Source organism: Geotrypetes seraphini, chromosome 9 (assembly GCF_902459505.1).
Source record: "Geotrypetes seraphini chromosome 9, aGeoSer1.1, whole genome shotgun sequence".
Taxonomy (NCBI): domain Eukaryota; kingdom Metazoa; phylum Chordata; class Amphibia; order Gymnophiona; family Dermophiidae; genus Geotrypetes; species Geotrypetes seraphini.
In genome coordinates this window covers 115,797,862-115,823,020 of record NC_047092.1, presented here as the reverse complement: position 1 = coordinate 115,823,020, position 25,159 = coordinate 115,797,862, and the positions used below count along the sequence as shown (strand labels likewise).

The 25,159-nt window shown below is 46.3% G+C and overlaps 1 protein-coding gene across 5 annotated transcripts in view; it reads left to right on the top strand.

Moving 5' to 3' along the window:
- PPP1R7 (protein phosphatase 1 regulatory subunit 7) overlaps positions 1-25,159 on the top strand; it is a 318,429-nt gene that overhangs the window by 167,676 nt on the left and 125,594 nt on the right. For all 5 annotated transcript variants that reach the window (XM_033957511.1, XM_033957510.1, XM_033957509.1 and 2 more), the window contains 3 exons: positions 2,622-2,752; positions 9,031-9,193; positions 9,484-9,600. In XM_033957511.1, coding sequence (XP_033813402.1) covers positions 2,622-2,752; positions 9,031-9,193; positions 9,484-9,600 — 411 coding nt within the window. The remainder of the gene's footprint in view (positions 1-2,621; positions 2,753-9,030; positions 9,194-9,483; positions 9,601-25,159) is intronic.

Sequence of the window (25,159 nt, the reverse complement as noted above, 5' to 3'; positions counted from 1 at the left end):
ACACACTATAGCAGTGGTCTCAAACTCGCGGCCCGGGGGCCACATGCAGCCCGCCAGGTACTATTTTGAGGCCCTCAGTATGTTTATCATAATCACAAAAGCAAAATAAAACAGTTTCTTGATCATATCTCTTTAGCTATAAATGACAATATTATTATTAAGACTTAGCCAAAAGGAAAGATTTATAAACTATGAAGAGTTTTACCTCATGCAAAATTGTCATTTCTTTAATAAGACATTAACTATTTTTTTCTGCGGCCCTCCAAGTACTGACAAATCCAAAATGTGGCCCTGCAAAGGGTTTGAGTTTGAGACCACTGCACTATAGGTACCCCATGATGGTGTGTAGGTGGGGGCTTTCTAGCCTCTACCTGTTCGCTTGAAGCGTTGGAGTTTTTCTCCCGTCGCTTATCCTGCGCACTGAGGGTACCTTACATTGTCACACTCTTATTATTATTTTAGTATACATATACCTTTGTATGTTGGTGGTTTTGCTGTTCTGCAATCACTCACGGAACCTTTTGACCATTTTTTGCCTCATTGTTGGATTCTTTTAAGTGTATGTGATGTGAACATGTTTTCAGATGTATTCATATATATTTACCATGTGATTTGATCATTAAGATTGCTCAAATCACTAACCTTGTTCATTTATGACTACCACTATAATTTCTATAGTGCTGAAAGGCATACAGTCCCTGCTCAGAAGAGCTTACAATCTAATTTGGACAGACAGGACATCTTGGGGTTGGGGAGATTCTGGTAGAAGGAATGATATAATAGGTATGGGTATCTGACAGTGAATGGGAGTTAAGAGTTGAAAGCAGCTCCAAAAAAGTGGGCTTTTAGCTTGGATTTTAATACTACTAGAGACGGAGCATGACATAAAGACTCTGGCAGCCTGTTCCAGGTATACAGCACGGTAAGAAAGAAGGGACGGATTCTAGAGTTGGCAGTGGAGGAGAAGGGTATAGATAAGAGGGACTTAACCGATGGACTGTGCGAGGGGCGGGGAGCATAGGGGGGAGATAAGTGAGGAAAGGTATTGAGGGGTTACAGAGTGAATGCACTTGTAAGTCAGTAAGAGGAGTTTGAACTGTATTCGGAAACGGTTGGGGAGCCAATGAAGTGACTTGAGGAGAAAGGGTAATATGAGCATAGCGGCTCTCATGGAATATGAGTCATGCAACAGCATTTGAACGGATTGAAGGGGTGAGAGATGGATGCGCAGGAGACCTGAGAGAAGTACTTTGCAGTAGTCTAAGCGTTAGGTGATGAGAGCATGGATAAGGGTTTTGGTAGTGTGTTCGGAGAGGAGAGATCGGATTTTGGTAATATTATATAGAGAAGGAAGCAACAGGTTTTAGCAGTTTGTTGGATCTGAGCGGAGAAGGAGAGAAAGGAGTCATAGATCACCCCGAGGTTGTGAGCTGACGAGACAGGGATGAGGAGAGTGTTATCCACAGAAACAGAGAATGACGAGAGAGGAGAGGTGAGTTTAGGTGGCAAGATAAGGAGTTCAGTTTTAGCCATGTTCAGTTTGAGATGGCAGTGAGACATCCAAGCGTCGATGTCGGACAGGCAGGCTGAGATTTGGGCCTGAATTCCTATAGAGATAGCTGGTGTGAAGAGGTAGATCTGGGAGTCATCAGCATAGAAGTGATATTGAAAACCATGAGAGGATATCAGCATACTGAGAGTGGGTGTATATATGGAAAAGAGGAGAGGGCCCAAGACAGAGCCTTGAGGTACACCGATAGACAATGGGATAGCAACGGAGGAGGATCTACCATATAACATACACTGAAAGTACGATGGGAGAGAACAGAACCCTGGAATCCCAGCAAGGACAACATGTCAAGGAGCAGGTAGTAATCAACGGTATCGAAGGCAGCATACAGATCGAGAAGGATAAGGATAGAGTAGAGGCCATTGGATTTGACCAGGAATAGGTCATTAGAGACTTTAGCAAGGGTAGTTTTTGTAGAATGGAGGAGGTGAAAGCCCAATTGAAGCGGGTCAAGAATATCATGAAGAAAGGAAGTCCAGGCGATGGCGGTGAACAGCACGTTCGAGTAGTTTGGATTGGAAGGGGAGGAAGGAGATGGAGCAATTGTTTGAGGGGGATGGGGGGTCTAGTGAGGGTTTTTCAGAAGAGGTGACAAACTTACTAAGTATACTGGATAACTCTTTTCCATGTTTGTAATGTCTAGTCATCTTTTCTGGTAAGAGTAACTGTACAGGCTGATAATATTGGGGAATTTTGAATTATACACATCTGCATGAAAGTCTTCTAAAGAACCCTGACACATTTATTCCAAAATATTGAACTATTTTACATATATACATCAAATCAGAAACATGGTCCACAAACAGGGCACAGGGCGCGGTATACAAACCTAAGGTTTAGTTTAGTTTAGTTTAGGGTTAGGGCAATGGTCTTTGAACTAAGGGCTGCCGCATGAGCGGAGTGCTGAGCACGATGGACCACTGGTCTTACCCAGCAGCAGCAATTCTTATGTTCTTAACAAATCTTCTGTACTTAAGAAGCATAGTAACCCTAACAGCTCCCCTTTAGTTTTGTATTTTTAATCTATCTTTTTTTTTTTTCTGTATCCTAGACACTGTGCCTGCGTCAGAATCTAATCAAACAGATTGAGAACCTAGAGTTGCTGGTGATGCTTCGTGAATTGGATCTCTATGACAATCAAATCCAGAAGATTCAGAATCTGGAAGCCCTTACTGACCTTGAGTGAGTGCCAGTGAAAGATACTGGTTAATCAAATTGAGCAAATAAATTTCTGTGTGTTATAGAAACAAGATCAGTTTAGAGCTTGTGGAGGGTCATTTTTAAAGTTGCATCTAGTTAACATGCATTTTCATATGTTTGTGTTATGCTTGTTTTCCTTAGCAACAGCAGCAGATGAATCCAGAGACCAGTGGGATAGCACACATCTACCAGCAAGTGGAGATAGAGAAACTGATTTACAGGTGGTCTTATTGGCTGGCACACTTCCTGTGTCTTCAGTATGCTCTATCTTCCAGCAGGTGATGGTCACTATTCAACTAGCTCCTGGATTCTGGCTGTGACTGGACAATTAATTTTCTTCTGTTGAGAATTTTTCTCTTCAGTAAGATAGGGGTGTCCGGCTGAACAGTCCCTGCTCCACCCTCCCCTCCAGTGGATTGAGGGGTATTGATGATTCTCTGTTTTTTCTTCTTTCCCATTTTTTTTTTTTTAAAAAGAGAAAACAAGTTGCTGTAGCTGGACTGTACTTCTCTGACAGTCCACAGTTCCCAGTGTTAACAACTTTCCTGTAACCTTTGGTGAGGGGAATTTTCTTTTACCTTATTTGTTGTTTCTCTTGGTTTAGACAGCTTTTCTGTCGCTGTGGGTAAGAGTAATGTTAGTGTTGTAACTTTATTTATTTGCCGGTTTCTGCTGAGGTGTTTACGTGTTCACTTTCTTTATTGTATCTGCCGGTTGGTTGAGTCTTTTATGTGGTTAATTATTTGAGCAGTTTCTGGACTGCATTCATTTTGTTGATGGAGCGGCAGTTGCGTTGTAGAAAGCGCCAAACTCCATTGGGCCTGTGTTCAGCCGGCTGAACGCACCCTGCAGGGGGGCAATAATCGAACATTGCTACTTTTTCCCGCCCACTTGAAGCGTGGCCCAGCTCTCCTTCTCTCACGTGCGTGAGAGGTAGTTAACGGAGATTGAACATAGGGCTCTGTGGACATAATTACAGTAGTATCATGCTGATGGAATTGTGCCTTCCTGCGTACAGGAGGAACGGGCGAGTTTTCTTCTGCAGGCAACAGTGCTGCTGCATTCGTTGTCCTTTTTTCCCGGGCCTTGTTTCCTTACTGTGGTACCGCAGCAGCTGGGTTGTCGGGGTCAACCATGTCAGCAAGGATGAGACAGGCTTCAGCAGCACTGCTGCAGTCGGGCTTGGTAAGTTTTTTTGTGTTTTCTCCCGGGTCTATGTTGATGCACAGCGCTTTACTCTTACATGGGGCCCATCCGGGTTTGCCTAAGGGCGATTTGGAGGGAGCCTCAGTTATGTGCTCAGCTGCCCAGTTTCGGGTGATATCTCGACTGGGGCAGCAAGAGGCAAATCACCACTGAGGGAGTTCAGCGGCAGGTGGGTTCCTGGAGCAAAGTAAGGATTTTCCTTTTATTTCCCGGGGTATCTGTCTGATTTAAAAAAATAAAAAAAAACCCATGAAGAGTTGTTTCCTTCTTTGGGCCTCGGTGCAGCGCTGCATGTCTCTGTTACCGCTATAGAAATTTTTCCTAGTGGTAGTAGGAATTGATTTGGACTTCAGGGAATTTGTAGTGACAGAGCATGGGGCCTGGTCGCTCTTTTTGGTGCAATCAGGACCATCTTTTTTGTTTCTATAGTAGCAGAGCCTCCATGTTGCACAGGTTGTTGCACAGGCTGTCGCACAGGTTTCCAAGACTGCTATCTTCTCAGGGCGCCTGTTAACCAGCCTCCCACATTGGCAAGACTGGTTCCACACCTATTTGTGACCCTGGCCAAGTCACTTAATCCTCCAATACTGCCACTTTGCAAAAAAAAAAAAAAAAAAAGAGGCAATATACAAGTCCATATTTCCAGCTTGATCCCTATCCACATTACTATGCAGGACCTATTTTCAGCTTTGAGTCACGACACAGGCGGGTTTCAGGGTGGCTAAGCATATGTGGCAGTTGGAATCCTCCATAAGGTTCTCATTTGAGATTGCAGCCTGGGATGAGGTTGGCAGCTTCTAGTTGGCGTCTAGTGCACCTTCCCTTTGAGGGCAGTTGGTTTTTCAGAAGATTTGCAGGAGTTCATGGAGGGTTTTAGGGATTCCGGATAATGGAGGTTACTGCAGGTTACTCCTAGGAGTTCTTTTTAAGTCCTCCCCGTCACGGTGGTGTTTTCATAATTCCAAGATGTATAGTCCTGATTCACAGTCTTCTAGTCTTTTTTATGTTCTGTCTTCCAATGCAAGCCTTGAATTTTCGCAAAAGCATTCCTTTCATCTATCCCGAAATTGCAACTTTGAATTCTCCTCTGCCATTCCAGATTCGTTCTTCGGGTCACCGTGTATTGAGCAGCCATAGGTGACGTTTGTGCGACTCCCTCTTCAAGTGTTACTGGAATTCAGGGCAGTAGTTCTAGTTCCTCCAGAATATAGGGGCACGGAAAGTTATTCCATTTGCTTTATAGTGTTCAAGAAGGGAGGGATCAGTCAGATCGGAGCTGGATCTCATATGGGTCGATTAGCAGTAATTACTGCAGGGAAACGGTGAGAGTCGTTACAGTGTTTCATCCGGAGCAGTTCCTTACAGAGCTCAATCTCACAGAAGATTTCTAAATGGACTGCATTGGTGGTATTTCCCTTTACCTCCTAGGCTGCCACTTTCAGTTTCGACAGATACCATTTGACCTAGCCATGGCTCCTCAAACGTTTTCGAAGGTGATGGTAGGTGAGTTTTGTCACAAAGATGCAGGTACATTTTTTCTTAAAGGTACAGTTGATTCGGAGTCTTCCAGATAGAACAATTTGACAGTGGCACAAACGGGTCCTTTCTCTTACCCCACCTTATTCATTGGAATATCTGGGATGGGGGGGTGTTTGACACGTGGGTGAGCAATGTGTTTCTTCCCAGAGACTGGAGCAACATGTTACTGTCTCAGATCCTCTTCTTCTTCAGTCACCAAGGCTGAGAGTATGGGATTATGTACCAGTTCTAGTAGTTGGCGACTGTAAAGGATGGTCTTGAGCTTGCTTTCATCTGAGACCGCTGCAGTAATCACTTCTGTTCCGGTGCTTGGAGGCATTTCAAGTCTGCAATCATAGTCTCCAGTAGATTTCTCAAGCGTCACTCAGCATGAGTGGGTAGCGCAGCGAGTTCTATCTGTTCAAAGGCATGCCACGGTCATCGCTGGACAGACTCATACTCGCCAAGCAGGCAAGTCTGTTGGGTTATGGTGCTCAGTGTCTTCAATCCTCAGCACAAGAAGTCTGGTTTTCGTTCAATCTTCTGGGGTTGTAGATGATCAGGTTTGCGCTTTAGGCGTTTTGGGCCATGTTTCCGGACTGGCCGATGGGGGTCTTTACTGACAGTATCACACCGGTGGCATTTCTCTTTTTTTTTTTTTTTTAACTTTATTTTTATTGAATTTAACATACTTACAAGTATAACTACTTGGTTTAGAAATACAGAATCATGTTCCAAAAGAAAAACATCATTGAACATTACAATATTTAAAATAAATATATATATGAAACTTAACTCTTCCTTAGACCTCAAATTAGGAGGAGGAAAAAGAAAACAAAGATATTATAGGGAGTAATATTACAATAATATAACAAAAAAGTAAAGGCTTAAACGCTACAACCCAGCAATTCCTTTAAGCTACACTCCCTCCACTAGATAAACCTTTGAGATCTAAAAAGGAGCGTAGATGATCTGGTGTAAAATACACATATTTCAGACCTTTAAACTTAATAACACATTTGCATGGATAAGCTAGCAAAAAAGTGGCACCTAGCTTCCTTGTCTCTTCTCTCATGCCCAAAAACATTTTCCGTCTTTCCTGGGTTATTCTAGTTACATCATGATATAACCATAAACGTTGACCACAAAAAAGTGATCCAGACTTTTTAAAGAATAACCTCATAACTGCATTAAGATCTTGTTCAAAGATAAAGTTAACAATTAAAGTTCCTCTCTCTTTAACTTCCGTAGATGAATCCTCTAATATTGCCGTAAGGTTTTGCAAGTCTTTATCAGTGACCAAATTCTCACCTTTAGGTATATCTAAATTTCTTTTTGAAGTAGGTAAAAAGTATACTTTATTTAGAGGCGGAATCTGATCTTGCAGATAATTCAAACATTCTACCAGAAATTTTTTAAAAATCTCAATGGGTGATATTGCCAAAATCCTTGGACAATTTAAAATTCTCAGGTTCAATCTTCTGTTAAAGTTCTCAATCATTTCTATTTTACGGGCAGTGGAATTTTGTTCTTTAACAATAGTGGTAATTGAATTTTTCAATGAAGCTGACTCAGTTTGTATTTTGTCCATGCACTCTTGCTTGACTTTTAGCAAACTTTCAGAAAAATTATCCATTTTCTTAACCATTACCTCAACATCTGAGGCAGTCTTCTCCACCTTCACATCCAGTCTCTTGATAGCTCCAAAAGTATTTCCAGTATCACTGCTGGGGTGCTTGTTGGTGCTCCTTCTCCTTCGGCGGCCCTTCCTCCCAGCATTCCAGCTAGGGCAGTAGCTCCTCCCATTGCCTGCTCCGGGGTCTCCAACTCCTCTCCCTCGGGGCCAAGCTCGACACTCTGCGCCTCTGCTGGACATGGGGGCGCAGAGAGATGCGGTGGAGACAAAGATGTCATCAGATCCAGAGATCCAAGTGCTCCCTCACTCAGGTCCGACGCGGAACTCTCCCGCCGCGGGGATATCTGGGCGTCGGCTGGGCTCAGCGGCTGCAAAAACCGCCGAATTGTCTGCTGGGCAGGAGACGATGTGAGTAGCGGCAAGTGCCCCGCTCTCACACTCCCCTTCCTCTTCGTATGAGGCATTCCGTTAGAATAAGTATCTGTTTCCAGTTATTGAAATGAAGAAAAAAACGCTAAGCCTGCCGAGCACAGCTACATAGCGTCCGCCATCTTGTATTCCTCTCTCCCATACTATTCCATCAAGGGCTTCCGGTGGCATTTCTCAACAGTCAGGGAAGTTCACAGCGTCCTTAGTTGTTTAGAGCGGCTAGGATCTGGCGTCGGTGAGCGGTAGCTCATCTTCTATAGGCGGCTCACATTTCCGGACAAAAGCAATGTTTAGACTGAATTATTCACAAATATCTTCTACATCCCGAAAATTGGGAACTGTCAGTTCAGCTGTTACAGCTCATTGTGTAGAGCTGAGATTTCCTAGGCCTTGGCCTCTTGGGCCTAATCTCGACATACCAACTTCCTCAGTTCTTCATCAGTTGCAGAGAGCAGGAGTCAGAGAGAGCAGATGCGTTGGCTTTTTGCTAGCCTCTGGGTCGTCTTCTTTAAATGTTTCCCCTTGGCCGTTGATTGGGTGTGTGTTGCTTCTCATGGCTCGCTTTCACGGCAAAATGTTCCTTGTACCTCTGGATTTGCTGCTCCATCTGGGGTATGTGGAGCTGAAGGGTTTGTTGGTGGGCGAGCCGTTATAGTTCCCAGTACCTCCGGATTTGCTCGCCCAGGGGTTGATCATCATGGAACTTTGTCCCACTTTGTTCTTATGACCTAAATTAAAAAAAAAAAAAAAGAACCAAATCAATCAATCAATAAATAAATAAATAAAACCCCAATCCCGGCTAGGGTGTAAGGGTCATTTTTCTTTGATTATGCCCTTCCAAGTGTAAAATTACATTCACTTCAAGTACCGAACATTGCTTGTTACAGGGACCAGGTGTCTCGCTCTTTGCTTGCTTATAAGTCGGTTGTAGTTCGATTCCTCAAAGGAGAACAGCATTTTCATCAACCTGTGTTGAAACTTATGGCCGGACTAGAGTCTTGACTTAGTTCTTGGGAGTGTACTGAAGGCCCCGTTTGAACCTTTATCTGATGAGATGCTACAGGATGTGCCATTGGAAACGATATTTCTTGTAGGGGAAGGAGGAGGGGGTTGCTGTTGCATTTGCTTTGAGATGGCAGTCAGTCCTCTAGCTGGGTGAATTAAATTCAGAAAGGAATGATGGAATATGTATAAGAGAGAGATAATATCTGGGTTTTTGAAGGGCAAAATAATGTTCTACATTGATTATAATCCTGCATTGTTTTTTCCATCTCTGAAGTGAAGACCAATGTTTAAGGTTATTGTTAAAGTCTGCCTATTGCATTCCTGCTTTAGTAGAATAAACGGCTAACTAATAGTTCTTTTGGCATATGACAGCTCCATGTCATTAGAAAACAGTTTGGTTCCAGGTTGTACCTTTGGTTCCAGGTTGTACCTGTTATCCTGAAAGTCTGTTTCTCTTTTATGGCAGGGTCCTGGATCTGTCCTTTAATATCCTGCGGCACATTGAGGGGCTTGATCCACTCACCAAGTTGAAGAAACTCTTCTTTGTCAATAATAAAATCAACAAAATAGAAAACCTGAGCAAACTACAGCATCTACACACATTAGAGCTGGGGTCTAACCGAATCCGGGTAAGGACAGGTGAGGGGGTAGGAGATGTATAGTGAAACCCAATGAGAAAGGAAAACAGACTGAATCTAGGTGAGGTGTGTAATCAGATCCTGTTGACTGGGAGGTGGTATAGCTAGTTCTAGGTAAAAAATGTGTTGGGGTCCTCTAGAATTTCTGGAGTTTCACTGATATGTACATGGGTAGAAAGTATGCCTAAAATTTACTTATAGAACCTCCCACTCATATGCTCTTCCCAGAAATAAAATCTCAGAGTTACAGGCTCTTGTTTTGTCTGTTTCTTGGTTTTCAGGTGATTGAGAATATCGAGACATTGATGGGGCTGGATAGTTTATTTCTAGGAAAAAACAAGATCACCAAGATACAGAACTTGGATGGGCTAACAAACCTCACAGTGCTTAGTATGCAGGTAATGAATCTACCCCTGAACCATTTGGTGAAGGGGCTACATACTTGCCCCCTTGTCAAATATATGGTCTCCAGTTTTAATAATGTCACTTTATAATATAAATTTAAATGCATCACCTATTTAGTAAAAGGATCCAAGCAGACAATACTTCAATATTGCCAGTTTCCAGTGCTGTAGGGATGGTATGCTGAACCTTAGGGTTAGCCATATGTGCTTGTGAGCATACTACAGAAGATGTCAATCAGTTTTTCAACTCCTCCTCCTCCACAGTCTGCTGTCCCCTTAAGTTCTCCTTTCTGCAAGCGAGCATGAAGGTGTCTTTCTGACCTGCTCCATTTATTTCTTTATTGTTTTGTGGTTTGTTTTTTGGCTTTTCGCATAAATTTTGTACAGTGTTAGAAATCCCAGATCAAAGGGATTGCTCTGCTTGCTCAGAGAGGAGCAGACATTTAAGTCTGCAGCTGGCAGGTGTATCCTTCGGGTACCTGTACAGCCAGCCTGATGAAGATTTGTGGAGCTCAGGGTTCCAGGCCCTTAGCACTTGCTCACTTCCTTGACTTGGTCAGGAGCTTATGTACAAGCTGTTAGGCATCAATAGCAGTCCTTCTGGGCACTCAGGATGCCAGCTGCAACTTTGCCTCCTGCCCTTTCCAAGTCGTTCATCATAGTTCTGGTTGAGTAGAGGATCAGTATGACTGGCAGCCCGAAGATCTCAGTGTGGGAGTTGACCAATGGCTTGAAGCAAAAAACCTCTCCAGATCCAGCTACACCTTAAGGGAGGTGAAGCAAAGTTGCAATATCATTTCCACAGTACATGATCTGTGAGTACAGGCTGTGACAGCCTATGGGAAAATCGGGAGAGGGTGTCTTCAATAGCATGTTTCACAGTTTCTGCAGTTAAGTCATTGGTCCCCTCCTTAAAATCCCTTTTTCTTTTTTTTTCTTTTTTTTATTTTTTTTTTGGGGGGGGGGTTGTCAGCCTTTGGTCAACCCTGAAGCATTTGGAAAACGTTTTTGGACATCAGAATGCTACTGCGGTGATCATCTTGGATTTCCTGAATTTTTTTCTATGTTGTCCCAAAACTTACAGAGATGGAGTCCTCAGACCCTGATACCCCTAAATCATGCCTTATTTGTGCTGGATGGGTGGCTGAAGAGCGCCCTTGTGCCACATGCTGCGCAGCATGGGATAGAGGGTCGTAAGCTTCAGGCTTAGCCCCTCTGTAGTCAGAGAACAGCAAACAGTCCCATCAGGGGTAAATAAACAGAGCCCCGGGACAGTGGTCCTATGTATCATAAGAGTGCAGATTATTCACAGCCCAAGAAAAGGCACTTCATACTAAGGGGGCAGTTGAGTTGCCCAGTTAGGCCTCTACCCTGGAATTCATTAATATCCTTTGGCAGGCCTATGCAGAAGGCAGAACTCCAACGGTCAAATCCGCTGGCAAGCGGACCAGTGTGCAGGCCCATTTGGATACTCAAAGTACTTCCACCCTGAAAGCGGAGGCTGTTCTGGACTCTGATAGGCCATTGGACAGGGACTCGGAGGATGAGGGGTCAGATTTAATACCTTTATTGTCCCAAAGTTAGGTTTCCCTGGTGTGGGAGAAGCAATCTTTCATATAGAGGACCAGGAGGTGATATCGGCCATAGACCAGGGGGAAGATTCCTCCGTTTGTTGACTATTTAAGTCCTCTGCACTGCTGGAAATCATTACAGAGTCTCTTCAAGAACTAAATATAAACCTTCCACAAATCCCATTCTCCCAGGGTTCTCTTTTGAGCAGGGTCTGGGCTCTTTTCTGTGACATCCGGACATGAGGATCCTAGTCACAGAACCCTGAAGGACCCCTCTGGAGGTTGCTAAAACCATGACTCAGCTGTATTCCATGGATCAGGAATTCCAGCAAATGTTTGCTATGCCAAAGATGGATTCCCTGGTAGTCCAGGTGACCAGACACACCTCCTGCCAAGTGAGGGAGGCGTGATTATAAAGGATCCGCAAGACCGTAGAATGGATATGGTCCTCAGGAGGCAGTTTGAGGCTCTAGCTTTAGGATTAAGGCTGTAGCCGTAGCATCGTTTGTCATTCCAAGCTACGAACTCAGAACCTGGCAGAGCCACTGCCACAGCTTGTGTTGGCTGGAGTAGATTATGTAGCAGATGCGCTCTAAGATATAATCAAAGTCATGGGGAAAGTCTCCGCATATTCCATCTCTGCCAGTCGTATGCTGTGGATCAGATAATGGGCAGGTGATTCGACCTAAAGCAACACTGAACAGGCTCTCATTCAGAGGACAGATGCTGTTTAGGAAGGGTCTAGATGATGTTATGGCCAGTGTACAAGATTGCCATCCAAGATCTTTACAAGGTGAAGGAAGCCATAAAAGAAAAGAAGGACTCTTTCAAAAAATGGAAATGCACAAAGACAACCGAAGCCTGGAACAAACATAAAGATGAACAGAAGAAATGTCACAAGGCGGTGAGGGATGCAAAACAGGACTATGAGGAAAAAATAGCCCAGGAGGCCAAAAACTTCAAGCCCTTCTTTAGATACGTGAAAGGGAAAAAACCTGCAAAAGAGGCAGTAGGACCCCTGGACGACAAGGGAAGAAAAGGGTACATCAAGGAAGATAAACAAATCGCAGACAAACTAAATTCCTTCTTTGCATCTGTCTTTACGAAGGAGGACACCTCAACAATACCTGAAGCGGAGAAACTGTTTACAGGAGAAATAGAGGACAGCCTTACCACATTTGAAGTGAACTTAGATCAGATATACTACCAGATCGACAAACTTAAAAGTGACAAATCCCCTGGACCGGATGAAATTCACCCGAGAGTCTTGAAGGAATTGAAGGTTGAAATCGGAGAGTTATTGCAAAAACTTGCAAACCTGTCAATCAGAACTGGTCAGATACCAGACGACTGGAGGAAAGCGAACGTCACGCCAATTTTCAAAAAAGGATCGAGAGGAGAACCGGGCAACTATAGACCTGTGAGTCTTATGTCTGTCCCCGGCAAGATGATTGAATCACTGATCAAGGATAGCATAGTTCAGCACTTGGACACACACGACTTGATGAAACCCAGTCAACATGGATTCAGGAAAGGGAAATCGTGTTTGACAAATTTACTCCAATTCTTTGTGACCGTGAACAAGCAAATTGATAGTGGAAAGCCGGTGGACATAATATACTTGGACTTCCAGAAAGCATTTGACAAAGTTCCACACGAAAGACTTCTCAGGAAACTACAAAGCCATGGCATAGAGGGAGATATACAAAGATGGATAGGCAAATGGCTGGATAACAGGAAGCAGAGAGTGGGCATAAATGGGAAGTTCTCCGACTGGGAGAAAGTGACTAGTGGTGTACCCCAGGGCTCGGTACTTGGGCCGATCCTTTTTAATATTTATATCAATGACCTGGAAAACGGAACATTCAGTGAGATCATCAAGTTTGCAGACGACACAAAACTCTGCCGGGCAATCAGATCGCAGGAGGACAGTGAGGAACTCCAGAGCGATTTGTGTCGGTTAGAAAAATGGGCGGAGAAATGGCAGATGAAGTTCAACGTGGAGAAATGCAAGGTAATGCATTTAGGCAGTAAAAATAAGGAATACGAGTACAGAATGTCAGGTGCAACTCTGGGAAAAAGTGAACAAGAAAGGGATCTAGGTGTACTGATAGATAGGACCCTGAAGCCGTCGGCACAATGCGCGGCAGCGGCAAATAAGGCAAATAGAATGTTGGGCATGATAAAGAAAGGAATCTCGAGTAGATCGGAGAAAGTTATAATGCCGCTTTATAGGGCAATGGTCAGACCCCACTTGGAATACTGCGTCCAACATTGGTCTCCCTACCTAAAGAAGGATATAAAACTGCTGGAGAGGGTGCAGAGACGAGCAACTAAACTAGTGAAGGGTATGGAGAAACTGGAATATGAGGATCGACTTAAAACACTGGGATTGTTCTCCCTTGAGAAAAGGAGATTGCGTGGGGATATGATCGAGACCTTCAAAATACTGAAAGGAATCGACAAAATAGAGCAGAGAAGATTATTTACATTGTCCAATTTGACACGGACAAGAGGACATGAAATGAAGCTAAGGGGGGGCAAGTTCAGGACTAATATCAGGAAGTTCTGCTTCACACAGAGAGTGGTTGACATCTGGAATACTCTCCCAGGGGAGATTATTGCGGAATCGACAGTCCTAGGCTTCAAAAGCAAACTAGATGCATATCTCCTTGAGAGAGGCATATAAAGATATGGTTGGCTATAAAATAAGCCAGGTGTATACCTAGCAGGGCCTCCGCGTGTGTGGATCGCCGGACTTGATGGACCGAAGGTCTGATCTGGAGATGGCGCTTCTTATGTTCTTATGTTTATGTTCTTAAGACAGCAGATCTCGACAAGCCAGAGCCAGGGGTCCTTTTGTGGGTCAAGGCAATCTCGCCAGTACTCAACAGGAGCCTCTAACTAGAGAGCCTTTCAAGGTTCTAGATATAAATTCTCCGGGAACTGGAGGAACCAAGATTCCGGTTCCTGCTCCGCAGTGCCAGCCAAAAAGCCACAGATGTCAGCCCTCAAGCCGCTCCTCTGAAGATTGGAGGTCAGCTCTCAGACTATGTGAATGCCTGGGAACAAATAATGACAGACCGCGGGATCCTGGAGATTTTCAAAGAGGGCTAAAAGGTAGACCTTGCACGCCTTCATCTTCACAGAGCATCGTACTTAGATGATTGGTTTATCAGAGCACTGTCCTGAACAGGAGAAAAATTAGTAGCGGCAGTTGTGGAGATGTTACAAAGTCTGGGCTGGATTGTGGACTATCGAAAGAGCCACCTAGTTCCAGCACAAGCCCTGGAATATCTGGGGATCTTATTCAGTATAGCAGAAGGATGAGTCTTTCTTCCAGAAACACGCACTGTGTGGCATTACCTTCAAGTGCTTGGGTCTATGTCAGCCATGATAGAGGTGGTGCCCTGGGCGAAGGCACATATGTGTCCCCTCCAGGAAACGTTGTCTCGCTGATCACCTCAGAGAGACTCCCTTGGACAGTGACAACCCAAAGCAGCATGAGTTGGTAGCTCCACCCTCAGTCTGTAGCAAAGGGAATCCCACTCCGGATCAATTCCTGGGTCATCCTCACGACGGATGCTAGCTATGTTTCTGTTTCATTGCAATGTTCACCCAGTACAAGGACACTGGATTCCATCTCAACGGAAGTGATTTGTCAACAGGCTGGAACTCCAAGCTGTTCATCTGATGCTGCAACAACTGCAGTATTTGCTAGAGGGCAAAACAGTCAGTCTTCTTCAAAAATGCCATTGCAGTGGCAACAGGCAGGGAGGCACCAGGAGTGATGTGCTCTGGCAAGATGTGAAAGCATTGTTCTGTTGTGCAGAAACTCATCTGCAAACAATCTCTGGCTGGGGCAGACAGTGTTCATGTGGATTATCTCAGCAGACAGACCTTAGACCCTGGAAAGTGGTTGTGGTTCCTGAAAACATTCTAAGCCATTGTGAGACGATGTAGTCGTCTGATGTTCAGCCTCATGGCGACTGCAAAGAACAAAAAGGTGCATCGGTTCTTCAGACAAAGATGCGGACCTGCAAATGCAGGGCTAGATCCTCAGGTTCAACTATGGTCAGAGACTGAGCTACTGTATGTTGTTTCCACCCTGGCCCATGATAGGTCAGTTCATCCGCCAAATAGCAAACTACTCTGGAACAGTAGTTCTAGTAGTACCGGATTGGCCCAGGCACTTGTGGTACATGGATCGCATATGCCCCCAGAAGGAGAAAAGTCTTGGACTCCAGATATACCCAGACTTACTTTCTCAAGGGTTGATTGCCCTAGATCTGGGATGCTTTTTTCTTATGGCATGGCTCTTGAATGTGCAGTGCTATTCCAATAAAGATACTCCGAAGTAATCATTATTACTTTCCTTAGAGTCAAAAAGCCAAAGATGGTTTTAGCGTATGCTAAGGCGTGGGAGACATTTCAGCACTGGTGCAGCAGAGAAAAGTTAGAGCTGGGCAAAGCCCCAATCTCATCGGTACTGGCGTTCCTCCAAGAAGGCCTTGATAAGGGATTGGCAGTGACGTCCCTTAAGGTGCAAGTAGCAGGCTTCTTATGCTTCTGGGGCTGAGAGAAGAGAGCTTCACTAGTGGCCCATCTGGACATAGGTTCTTCCAAAGATGCCCTGGAACTAAAGCCGCCAGTCCAAGATCCAATTCCATCCTGGAATCTTAACATAGAAGAACTCAGCAGGCCTTTGTATGAGCCCTTACAAGAAGCCTCTCTCATGGATCAATCGGTCAAAGCAGTCTTCCTGGTAGCAATTACTTCTGCAAAAAGAGTATCAGAGTTGCAGGCTCTATTGTGCAGAGAGCCGTTACTCAGGATCACAGAAACGAGAGTAACCTTGCATACAGTTCCCTCCTTATTACCAAAAGTTGTTTCGGCGTTTCATGTCAAACAAGAGGTTAGAATGCCAGCTTTTCATCCAACAGGATCCAAGAAGAAAGACAAGGTCTAAAAGGGTTTGGGTTGTCTGGAGAATTCTCTTGTGCTACCTGGAGGTCACTAATGAGTTTTGTCTCTCAGATCATCTTTTTGTATTAACCAGTCAGGTGAGATGTGGCAGACCCACTTCCAAGGCCACCATATCTAGTTGGATTCATAGATATCCTCTCCATATATCAGTTATGGCAAACAACCACCTATCTCGTTGAAGGTGCATTCGACAAGAAGAGTGACCTCCTCCTTCCTGGGCAGAAGCTCAGGCATTTCCTCCCAAGGAGATTTGTAGATCAGCAACCTGGTCCTCCCTAGTAGATCATGAAATATTGTTGAGTTGTTTAGACACAATAGGACTTTCATGAAGGGTCTGGAACTGGTTTCAAGGTTTTTTGAAGAAAAGATCTTATCAAGTGATTTGTGACGGTAACTACACTCATTCATAGAACAACCCATCTGGTGTGCCCCAAGGTTCTCTATTGTCTATCTTATTCAACATTTACATTTCCCCTTTAGGACATTTATTACAGAGTTTAAATGTAAAATTTTATATATACGCAGATGACATTTCTATTTTAATCCCTCTGAATAATTTTACGACTGAAATTTTAAACCAGATATCTTCTATTATGACTCAGATAGAACAGTGGACAATTAATTTCAAACTGAAACTCAACACGGAAAAGACCAAACTTTTCTTGGCTAGTCCCAACGACAAAATAAACTCATTGCTTCATCTTAATGGTCATGACTACCCGATTATTAAATCTATCAAAATTCTGGAAGTCACACTAGACCAACATTTAACACTAGCAGAACACACGAACTTAGTGGTACAAAAATTGCTTTCTTACATTGTGGAAATTAAGAACCATAAAAAAATATTTTGATCCTTTATCGTTCAGACTGTTGGTGCAGGCATTAGTTTTATCTATTTTAGACTATTGTAACATCATCTATTTAGGAGCACCCAAAAAAATTCTAAAGAAATTAAGGATAATTCAGAATACAGCTGATCGATTGATGTTTAGTTTAAAAATGAACGACCATATTGTCCATATTATCGTTTACTTCATTGGCTGCCTTTGTAGGCAAGAGTATTATTCAAATTTTCCTGTATCTGCTTTAAGCTGATATTGAGATTGTCTCCAGCTTACCTTTTTCCTCATTTTGTGTTGCATAGACCATCAAGAGAAACTAGAAACTTCTACTTATTTGCTTATCCAAAAATATAAGACCTTCTTAGATAGGAACCTAGCATTTCAAGCTGGTAGGCAACAATCTTGGTTAGGTAAATGTATTCAGCAAGCTATGTTATCCTATCGCAGTTTTCGGAAATTAATTAAGACCATCTTGTTCGATAAATTTATTTCTTAGTGAGTTTTATTATTGAAATTCTATTTTACAAATATTTGTATATTTTACTTTATTATTGTATTTCGCTGATTGTCCAGCTCTTTATAGTGTAAACCACCTAGAACTTTTGGTTATGGCGGTATAAAATAATAAAGTTATTATTATTATACCTTCACCAAATTCTACATGAGGATGCTGTTTTCAGGTCCTTGGTACTATGAGCAGGCTCCTCTATTCCACCCTAGAGTTTGGTGAGTGCTTTGGTATGTTCCTATGGTTCGCATACCATCCCTATTGCATTAGAAAAAGAAATTAGGTTCTTACCTTAATAACATCTTTTCCATTAGATAGGGATGTATGCTGGACCCCCAACCCCCCCCCCCCCCCTTGCCGCCCAACAATTTATCCAATGTGCCTGCTTTCTGACTCAGAATTAATGGTCAGCTCCATAGTTAAGATTTCTCTGTCAGTCAGACTATTGGATTAAATAGAGACTGTTTATTGGATTACAAGGGAGGAATGGTTGATCTCCATAAATGTTCCGGCTGTTTGTTTCTTAAATTCACTGTTCCTCTCAGAGGCTTATTGTATTTAACTACATTACTGTTTCTTCATTGATTGTTTTAACTTCATCTGAGCAAATCAGACCCCTGGTTTATCCCAGGACAAGCAGGCAGGTATTCTCACTAGTGGGTGATGTCATCAGACAGAGCCCCGGTACGGACGTCTCACAAGCACGTGTTGCTTGTAGAAACTTAAAGTTTCTAGATGCCCGCACCGCGCATGCGCCGGTGCCTTCCTACCCGGAGATCCGGGCGTGTCTCCTCAGTTCTTTCTTTTCCGCGGAGCTGAGAAGTTCAACTTCATCATGCGCTAGCTGAATTCAGTTAAATTTGCCTTCCTTGTCCGCGTTTTCGCCTTTCTTTTAATTACAGTTAACAGTTCTTTTATTTTCGTAAAAAAAAAAAAAAAAAAAGATTATTTCCTCCGGCGGGTCGAACGGGCCGGCCACGTGGCTCAGGCCCACTGGCTTCGACCTCGCGGCGGAGATTTTCCGGCCTATGTCCCGGCCAACCACCGGGTTTAAAAAGTGCAGCAAGTGAAAACGCGCGATTTCACTCACGGACCCTCACTGGCGCTGTTTGCAGTGTTTGGGCCCTGACCACATCCCGAAATCGTGCGGGCCTTGCTCTACCCTTACGGCACGCTCTTTCAAGCGGCGTTGCCTATTGTGGGAATCGATGTTCAAGATGGACGCAGCTAAGGATCCCACAGCCTCCACTTCATCTGATACCTCCCCGGTTCGGGCGAAACCGGCATCGACCACCCCTGCATCGAGTGTGGTGAAACCGGCATCGCTCGCCCCGACACCATCCACGAGCTCGACGTCGGTGCCTGCCCCGGTCTCCTCGGTTCAGGTACCTCTTCCTTCCACAGTGCCACCAATGGTCATCAAAGTGCCGAAAGCTGCTAAGCAGAAGCACTCGACCTCGAAGGAGCGCGATGTCCGTGCAGGAGGACCCCCTTTCGGTGCGGATCCCTCCCTATCGGCTTCGCTACGGTCCGTGCTAGAAGCTCAATTCGTTGAGCTCATGCAGACCATCGGACCCGGGCTCATCGCTGCCATACAGGGTGACCTCCCGGTACCGACCCAAAGGGGCGGTCCGCCCCCTCCCCCTCCCCCACACCGTTCGACCTCGACAACCGACGAGGACGAACGGGGGAGGGCGGCGATGCCCACGCGGCAAACCTCGCTTACCGATATGCCGCCATTAGAACCCATTACGCCTCCGCGCCAACATGGGACCAGACCCCCGCTCGATACTCGAAGCCCTGGGCATAGTCAGGAAGAGTTCTTCCGCACTCCTTACCAGACTTGGGTAGCATCGCAAGAATCCGCATCGCAAACCCAGTTGCGATCCACCGCTTCCAGCCCTATCCACTTGGGGGCCTCGGGAGACCATGCGATGCACAGACGATCCCGATCCCCGTCCCGCCACCGAGACGGGCACCGATCGAGACACTCATCCTGGCACTCCTCACGCCATTCGGAGGTGTCACCGCAGAAAAAACTGCAACGTAGGGGATACTCCTCAACAGAGGCGTCCCCTCCGAGGGGCCCGGAGTACGAGGAGACACCGGTACCCGATTCTCCTTGTCACTCCCCGATGTCCACAGACCTGGAGGCCTCATCCTCCTCCAGCCCGTCCCACAGACCGACGCTGGCGGAACAATTGTCCTTCTCATCATTCCTCCGACAAATGGCGGATGATCTGGACGTGACCCTTGACACGGGCTCCAGATACTCCAAAGAGTATCTGGACACCATGCACTTACCTAACCCTCCAACGGAGTCGCTCCGGCTCCCCTTGCATAAATTACTGGACCAGACCTTCATGCAGTGCTTCGAAACGCCGTATTCCATACCGGCGATCCCCAGCAAACTCGATGCTCGATACCGCATCGTGCACCATAAAGGGTTCGAGGGCCCCCAACTCTCCCACCAATCCCTATTGGTCGAGTCCTCCCTCAAACGCTCTCATCCCTCCCAGGTCTACGCTTCTGTACCGCCGGGCCGAGAGGGAAGAACGATGGACAAATTTGGTAGAAAATTCTACCAAAACTCCATGATGGCGTCACGGGTGCTAAACTACAACTTCTTTTTCTCTTCCTATCTGGAGTTCTTCTTGCCGGTACTCCGCAAGTTCACTCCGTTCATAGACAACCAAGCTCGATTCGAGTTCGAGGAAGTGGTAGCCTCCCTCTCCCAATTACGCCTCCAGCTGATGCAATCCTCCTTCGATGCATTCGAACTCTCGGCACGCGCCGCCGCAAGCGCGGTAGCTATGCGTCGCCTGGCATGGCTCCGTACTATCGATATGGATCCCAACCTACAGGACAGACTCGCCAACGTACCATGTGCTGGAGCCGACCTGTTCGATGAGTCTATCGAAACTGTCACCAAGAAGCTGTCGGATCATGAAAAATCCTTTCAATCCATCCTACGGCCCAAACCCAAACCTCAACAGTCTCGACCTTCCAGGCCACCCCTGATTTACCAGCGGCGTTACATGCCCAGACAAACGCCCGCGGCGAGACAGCCTGCGAAGAGACAACCCCCCCAGAAGTCTCAACAAAAAGTCCAGCCACCCGCTGTACCTAAGGCTCCCCAGCCCTTTTGACGCCCCTCCCGGGAGCATAACCTCGGCCTCTCCCATAGGGGGCCGCCTCCATCTTTTTTACCACAGATGGGAGGCCATAACCACGGACCTATGGGTCCTCTCCATCATAAGAGAAGGATACTCCCTTCAATTCCACCGGGTCCCCCCGGACCATCCTTCAAGAGAGTATCCTTCAAGCTCGACGCAGACCTCCCTTCTTCTTCAGGAAGTCCAAAACTTACTCCAGCTTCGGGCGGTCGAGACGGTCCCGTCAGACCAATTGAACCGAGGGTTTTACTCCCGGTACTTCCTCGTCCCGAAGAAAACGGGCGACCTGCGACCCATTTTAGACCTTCGGGCCCTCAACAAGTTCCTGGTCAAAGAGAAGTTTCGCATGTTGACTTTGGCTTCTCTATACCCCCTCCTCGAGCAGAACGACTGGTTATGCTCCCTGGATCTCAAAGAGGCCTACACTCACATCCCCATTCACCCGGCCTCCCGAAAGTTCCTCAGATTTCGGGTGGGAAATCTGCACCTACAGTATCGAGTGCTACCATTCGGCCTATCTTCGTCCCCCAGAGTCTTCACAAAGTGCCTGGTGGTAGTGGCCGCAGCACTCAGGGACAGGGGTCTACAGGTCTTTCCATACCTCGACGACTGGCTCATCAAGGCCCCGTCAGCCCCAGAGGTCACTTCGGCGGCCTTGGCTACAACCTACTTCCTCCAGAATTTGGGCTTCGAGATCAACTTCTCCAAGTCCCATCTACAGCCTACCCAGTCCCTCCCCTTCATCGGAGCGGTCCTGGACACCACCCGACTCCGAGCATTCCTGCCCCGGCAACGCATGGAGTCTCTTCTTCACCTCTGCCAGTCGGTGATCACTCACCAAACCATACCGGCGAGACAACTGATGGTGCTCCTGGGCCATATGGCCTCCACAGTACACGTGACACCCTTTGCCAGACTCCACCTCAGGATCCCCCAGTGGACCCTGGCATCACAGTGGAACCAGACATCCGATCCACTATCCAAACGCATCGTAGTCACACCTGCTCTTCGGCAGTCTCTACTTTGGTGGATGACCTCTTCGAATCTATCCAGAGGTTTGCTGATGCACTCTCCCCCCCATCAGAAAGTTCTCACAACCGACTCGTCGAATTACGCATGGGGGGCCCACCTGGAGGGTCTCCGCACCCAAGGATTCTGGACCAGTGCGGAAAGACTACACCAAATCAATCTATTGGAACTCAGAGCCATCTTCAATGCGCTCCAAGCTTTCCAACACCTACTTCACGACACGGTAATCCTCATTCGCACAGACAATCAGGCTGCCATGTATTACATCAACAAGCAAGGGGGCACGGGCTCGTCCCTCCTTTGCCAGGAAGCTCTACGAGTCTGGGACTGGGCGGTACGCCACAACGCCTTACTCAGAGCAGTATACATCCAGGGGGAGAACAACGTCCTAGCAGACAAACTAAGCCGTCTGCTACAACCGCACGAATGGACTCTCCATTCCAACCCCCTTCACCAAATCTTCACGCAATGGGGGACGCCTCAGATAGACCTCTTTGCGGCTCCCCACAACGCCAAACTGCCTCAGTTTTGCTCCAGGATCTACACTCCTCATCACCTCGAGGCAGATGCTTTTCTACTGAACTGGGGGAAACGATTTCTATATGCGTTCCCACCATTCCCGCTGATCCAGAAGACTCTGGTCAAGCTGAAACTCGAACGGGCCACCATGATTCTAATAGCCCCTCGGTGGCCCAGACAACCTTGGTTCTCCCTCCTACTTCAACTCAGCAGCAGGGAACCAGTACCACTTCCAGTGTTTCCTTCACTACTTACTCAACATCAAGGATCACTACTTCATCCCAACCTGCAGTCTCTCCACCTGACAGCTTGGTTCCTCTCAACGTAACCCCTCACCAATTCTCACAAGAAGTGAGGGAAGTCTTGGAAGCTTCCAGGAAGCCCGCCACTCGACAATGCTACTCCCAGAAATGGACCAGATTCTCCTCATGGTGCGTTTCTAAGTCAAAGGAACCCCAGCGAGCTTCCTTATCCTCCGTGCTGGACTATCTCCTGCACCTATCTCAATCTGGGCTCAAGTCCACATCCATACGAGTCCACCTGAGCGCTATTGCGGCGTTCCACCAGCCTCTACAAGGGAAACCCCTCTCGGCCCATCCGGTGGTCACCAGATTTATGAAAGGACTCTTCCATGTTAACCCTCCTCTCAAACCACCCCCAGTGGTTTGGGACCTCAATGTAGTCCTTTCCCACCTCATGAAGCCCCCGTTTGAACCACTCAACAGGGCCCCTCTGAAGTATCTCACCTGGAAAGTTCTTTTCCTTGTAGCCCTTACGTCCGCTCGCAGAGTCAGCGAACTCCAGGCATTGATGGCGGACCCACCATTCACAGTATTCCACCATGACAAGGTGGTCCTCCGCACTCACCCGAAATTCCTGCCTAAGGTGGTCTCCGAATTTCATCTCAACCAATCCATCGTACTTCCAGTATTCTTCCCTAAGCCTCATTCTCACCACGGAGAATCGGCCCTTCACACTCTAGACTGTAAACGTGCCTTGGCTTTCTACCTGGATCGCACCAAGCCACACAGAACCACTCCTCAACTTTTTGTCTCCTTCGACCCTAATAAGTTGGGAAGACCCGTATCAAAGCGCACCATCTCTAATTGGATGGCGGCTTGCATCTCTTTCTGCTATGCCCAGGCTGGATTATCACTTCCTTGTAAGGTCACAGCCCATAAGGTCAGAGCAATGGCAGCCTCAGTAGCATTCCTCAGATCAACACCAATCGAGGAAATTTGTAAGGCTGCCACCTGGTCCTCGGTTCACACATTCACCTCACATTATTGTCTGGATACTCTCTCCAGACGGGATGGACAGTTTGGCCAAACAGTATTGAAAAATTTATTCTCTTAAGTCGCCAACTCCCCCTCCATCCCACTGAGGTTAGCTTGGAGGTCACCCACTAGTGAGAATACCTGCCTGCTTGTCCTGGGATAAAGCAATGTTACTTACCGTAACAGTTGTTATCCAGGGACAGCAGGCAGCTATTCTCACGTCCCACCCACCTCCCCTGGGTTGGCTTCTCAGGCTAGCTACCTGAACTGAGGAGACACGCCCGGATCTCCGGGTAGGAAGGCACCGGCGCATGCGCGGTGCGGGCATCTAGAAACTTTAAGTTTCTACAAGCAACACGTGCTTGTGAGACGTCCGTACCGGGGCTCTGTCTGATGACATCACCCACTAGTGAGAATAGCTGCCTGCTGTCCCTGGATAACAACTGTTACGGTAAGTAACATTGCTTTCGGGGAATTCCCTTTATCCCTCCTCCTGTCTTCTTCTGTAGGGCTGTCGCCAGCTTTGTTATGAACTGAATGGAGCGGCACAGACCAAAGAGAAGGAGAAGCTGAAAAGCTGTGATTGACATCTGCAGTATGCTCACAAGCACACATGGATAACCCTATTGTTCAGCATACTATCCCTATCTAGTGGAAAAGATATTATAAAGGTAAGAACCTAAACTTTTTTTGTGCAAATCTTTCTCCTGATAGAATTCTGCATGACTACGCAATGCAAAATTTTTGCAGAATTGAACAGTCTTGCAGAATTTCCCTTTTCCGTACAAAACCACTGCCTGCTGCTAACCCAGAAACCTCTCCTCTGCCATGGAGAGGCTTCTGGGTTTGTGTTAGGCAGTGTGTGGGAACTGATGCTGCGAGGTGTTAGAGAGAGTTTTGAGAAGGGGAGGAAGGAAAGATGCATAGGGGAAGACAGGGAAAGAAGGAAAGATGTTACATAGGAGAAGGGGACAGAAAGAAGGAAAGATGCTGTGCAGGAGGAGGGGAGAAAAGATGTTTCACATGGGAGGGAGAGAGGAAGAATTGTTGGACATGGGCAGAGAGATGTAACAAAGATATGGAAAGGGGTGAGAGGGAGAAAGGAGTGGAGAGGATGGAAGCAAGGATGGAGAAGGGAGAGAGAGAAATGTACATAGTGTGGAGGGGAGAGAGAGATGGTGCATAGGGAGAGAGAAAGAAATGTTCTATATGAGAATGGAGGGGAGGAAGGAAGAGATGCTGCATGGAGGGGCACAAGACAGGGAGAGAGAGAGTGTGTGAGTGGACAGTGGGAAAGAAACAGAAATGTTGGTTATAGCAGTAAAAGGGAGGCAGAATGCTGCATGGGGGAGGGATGCCAGGGAAGGGGAGAGAGAGATGTTAGACATGGGGGTGGTTGAGAGGGAGGAAATGGAGGGGGAGAAGGTGGATGATGTTGAATCTAGGAGCTGAAGGGAGTGATGGAGAGATATCTGGCAATGGGAGTGGGGAAGAGAGTGGGAGAAATGCTGGACCATGGGGGAGAATGGAGGAGGGAAGAGAGAGGACAAGCATATGTCAGGCTATGAGGGTAGGGAAGGAAGGAAGAGGGAGCAGATGCTGGACTATAAGGGTGAAAGAAAGACAGAATGGTAGAACCCTG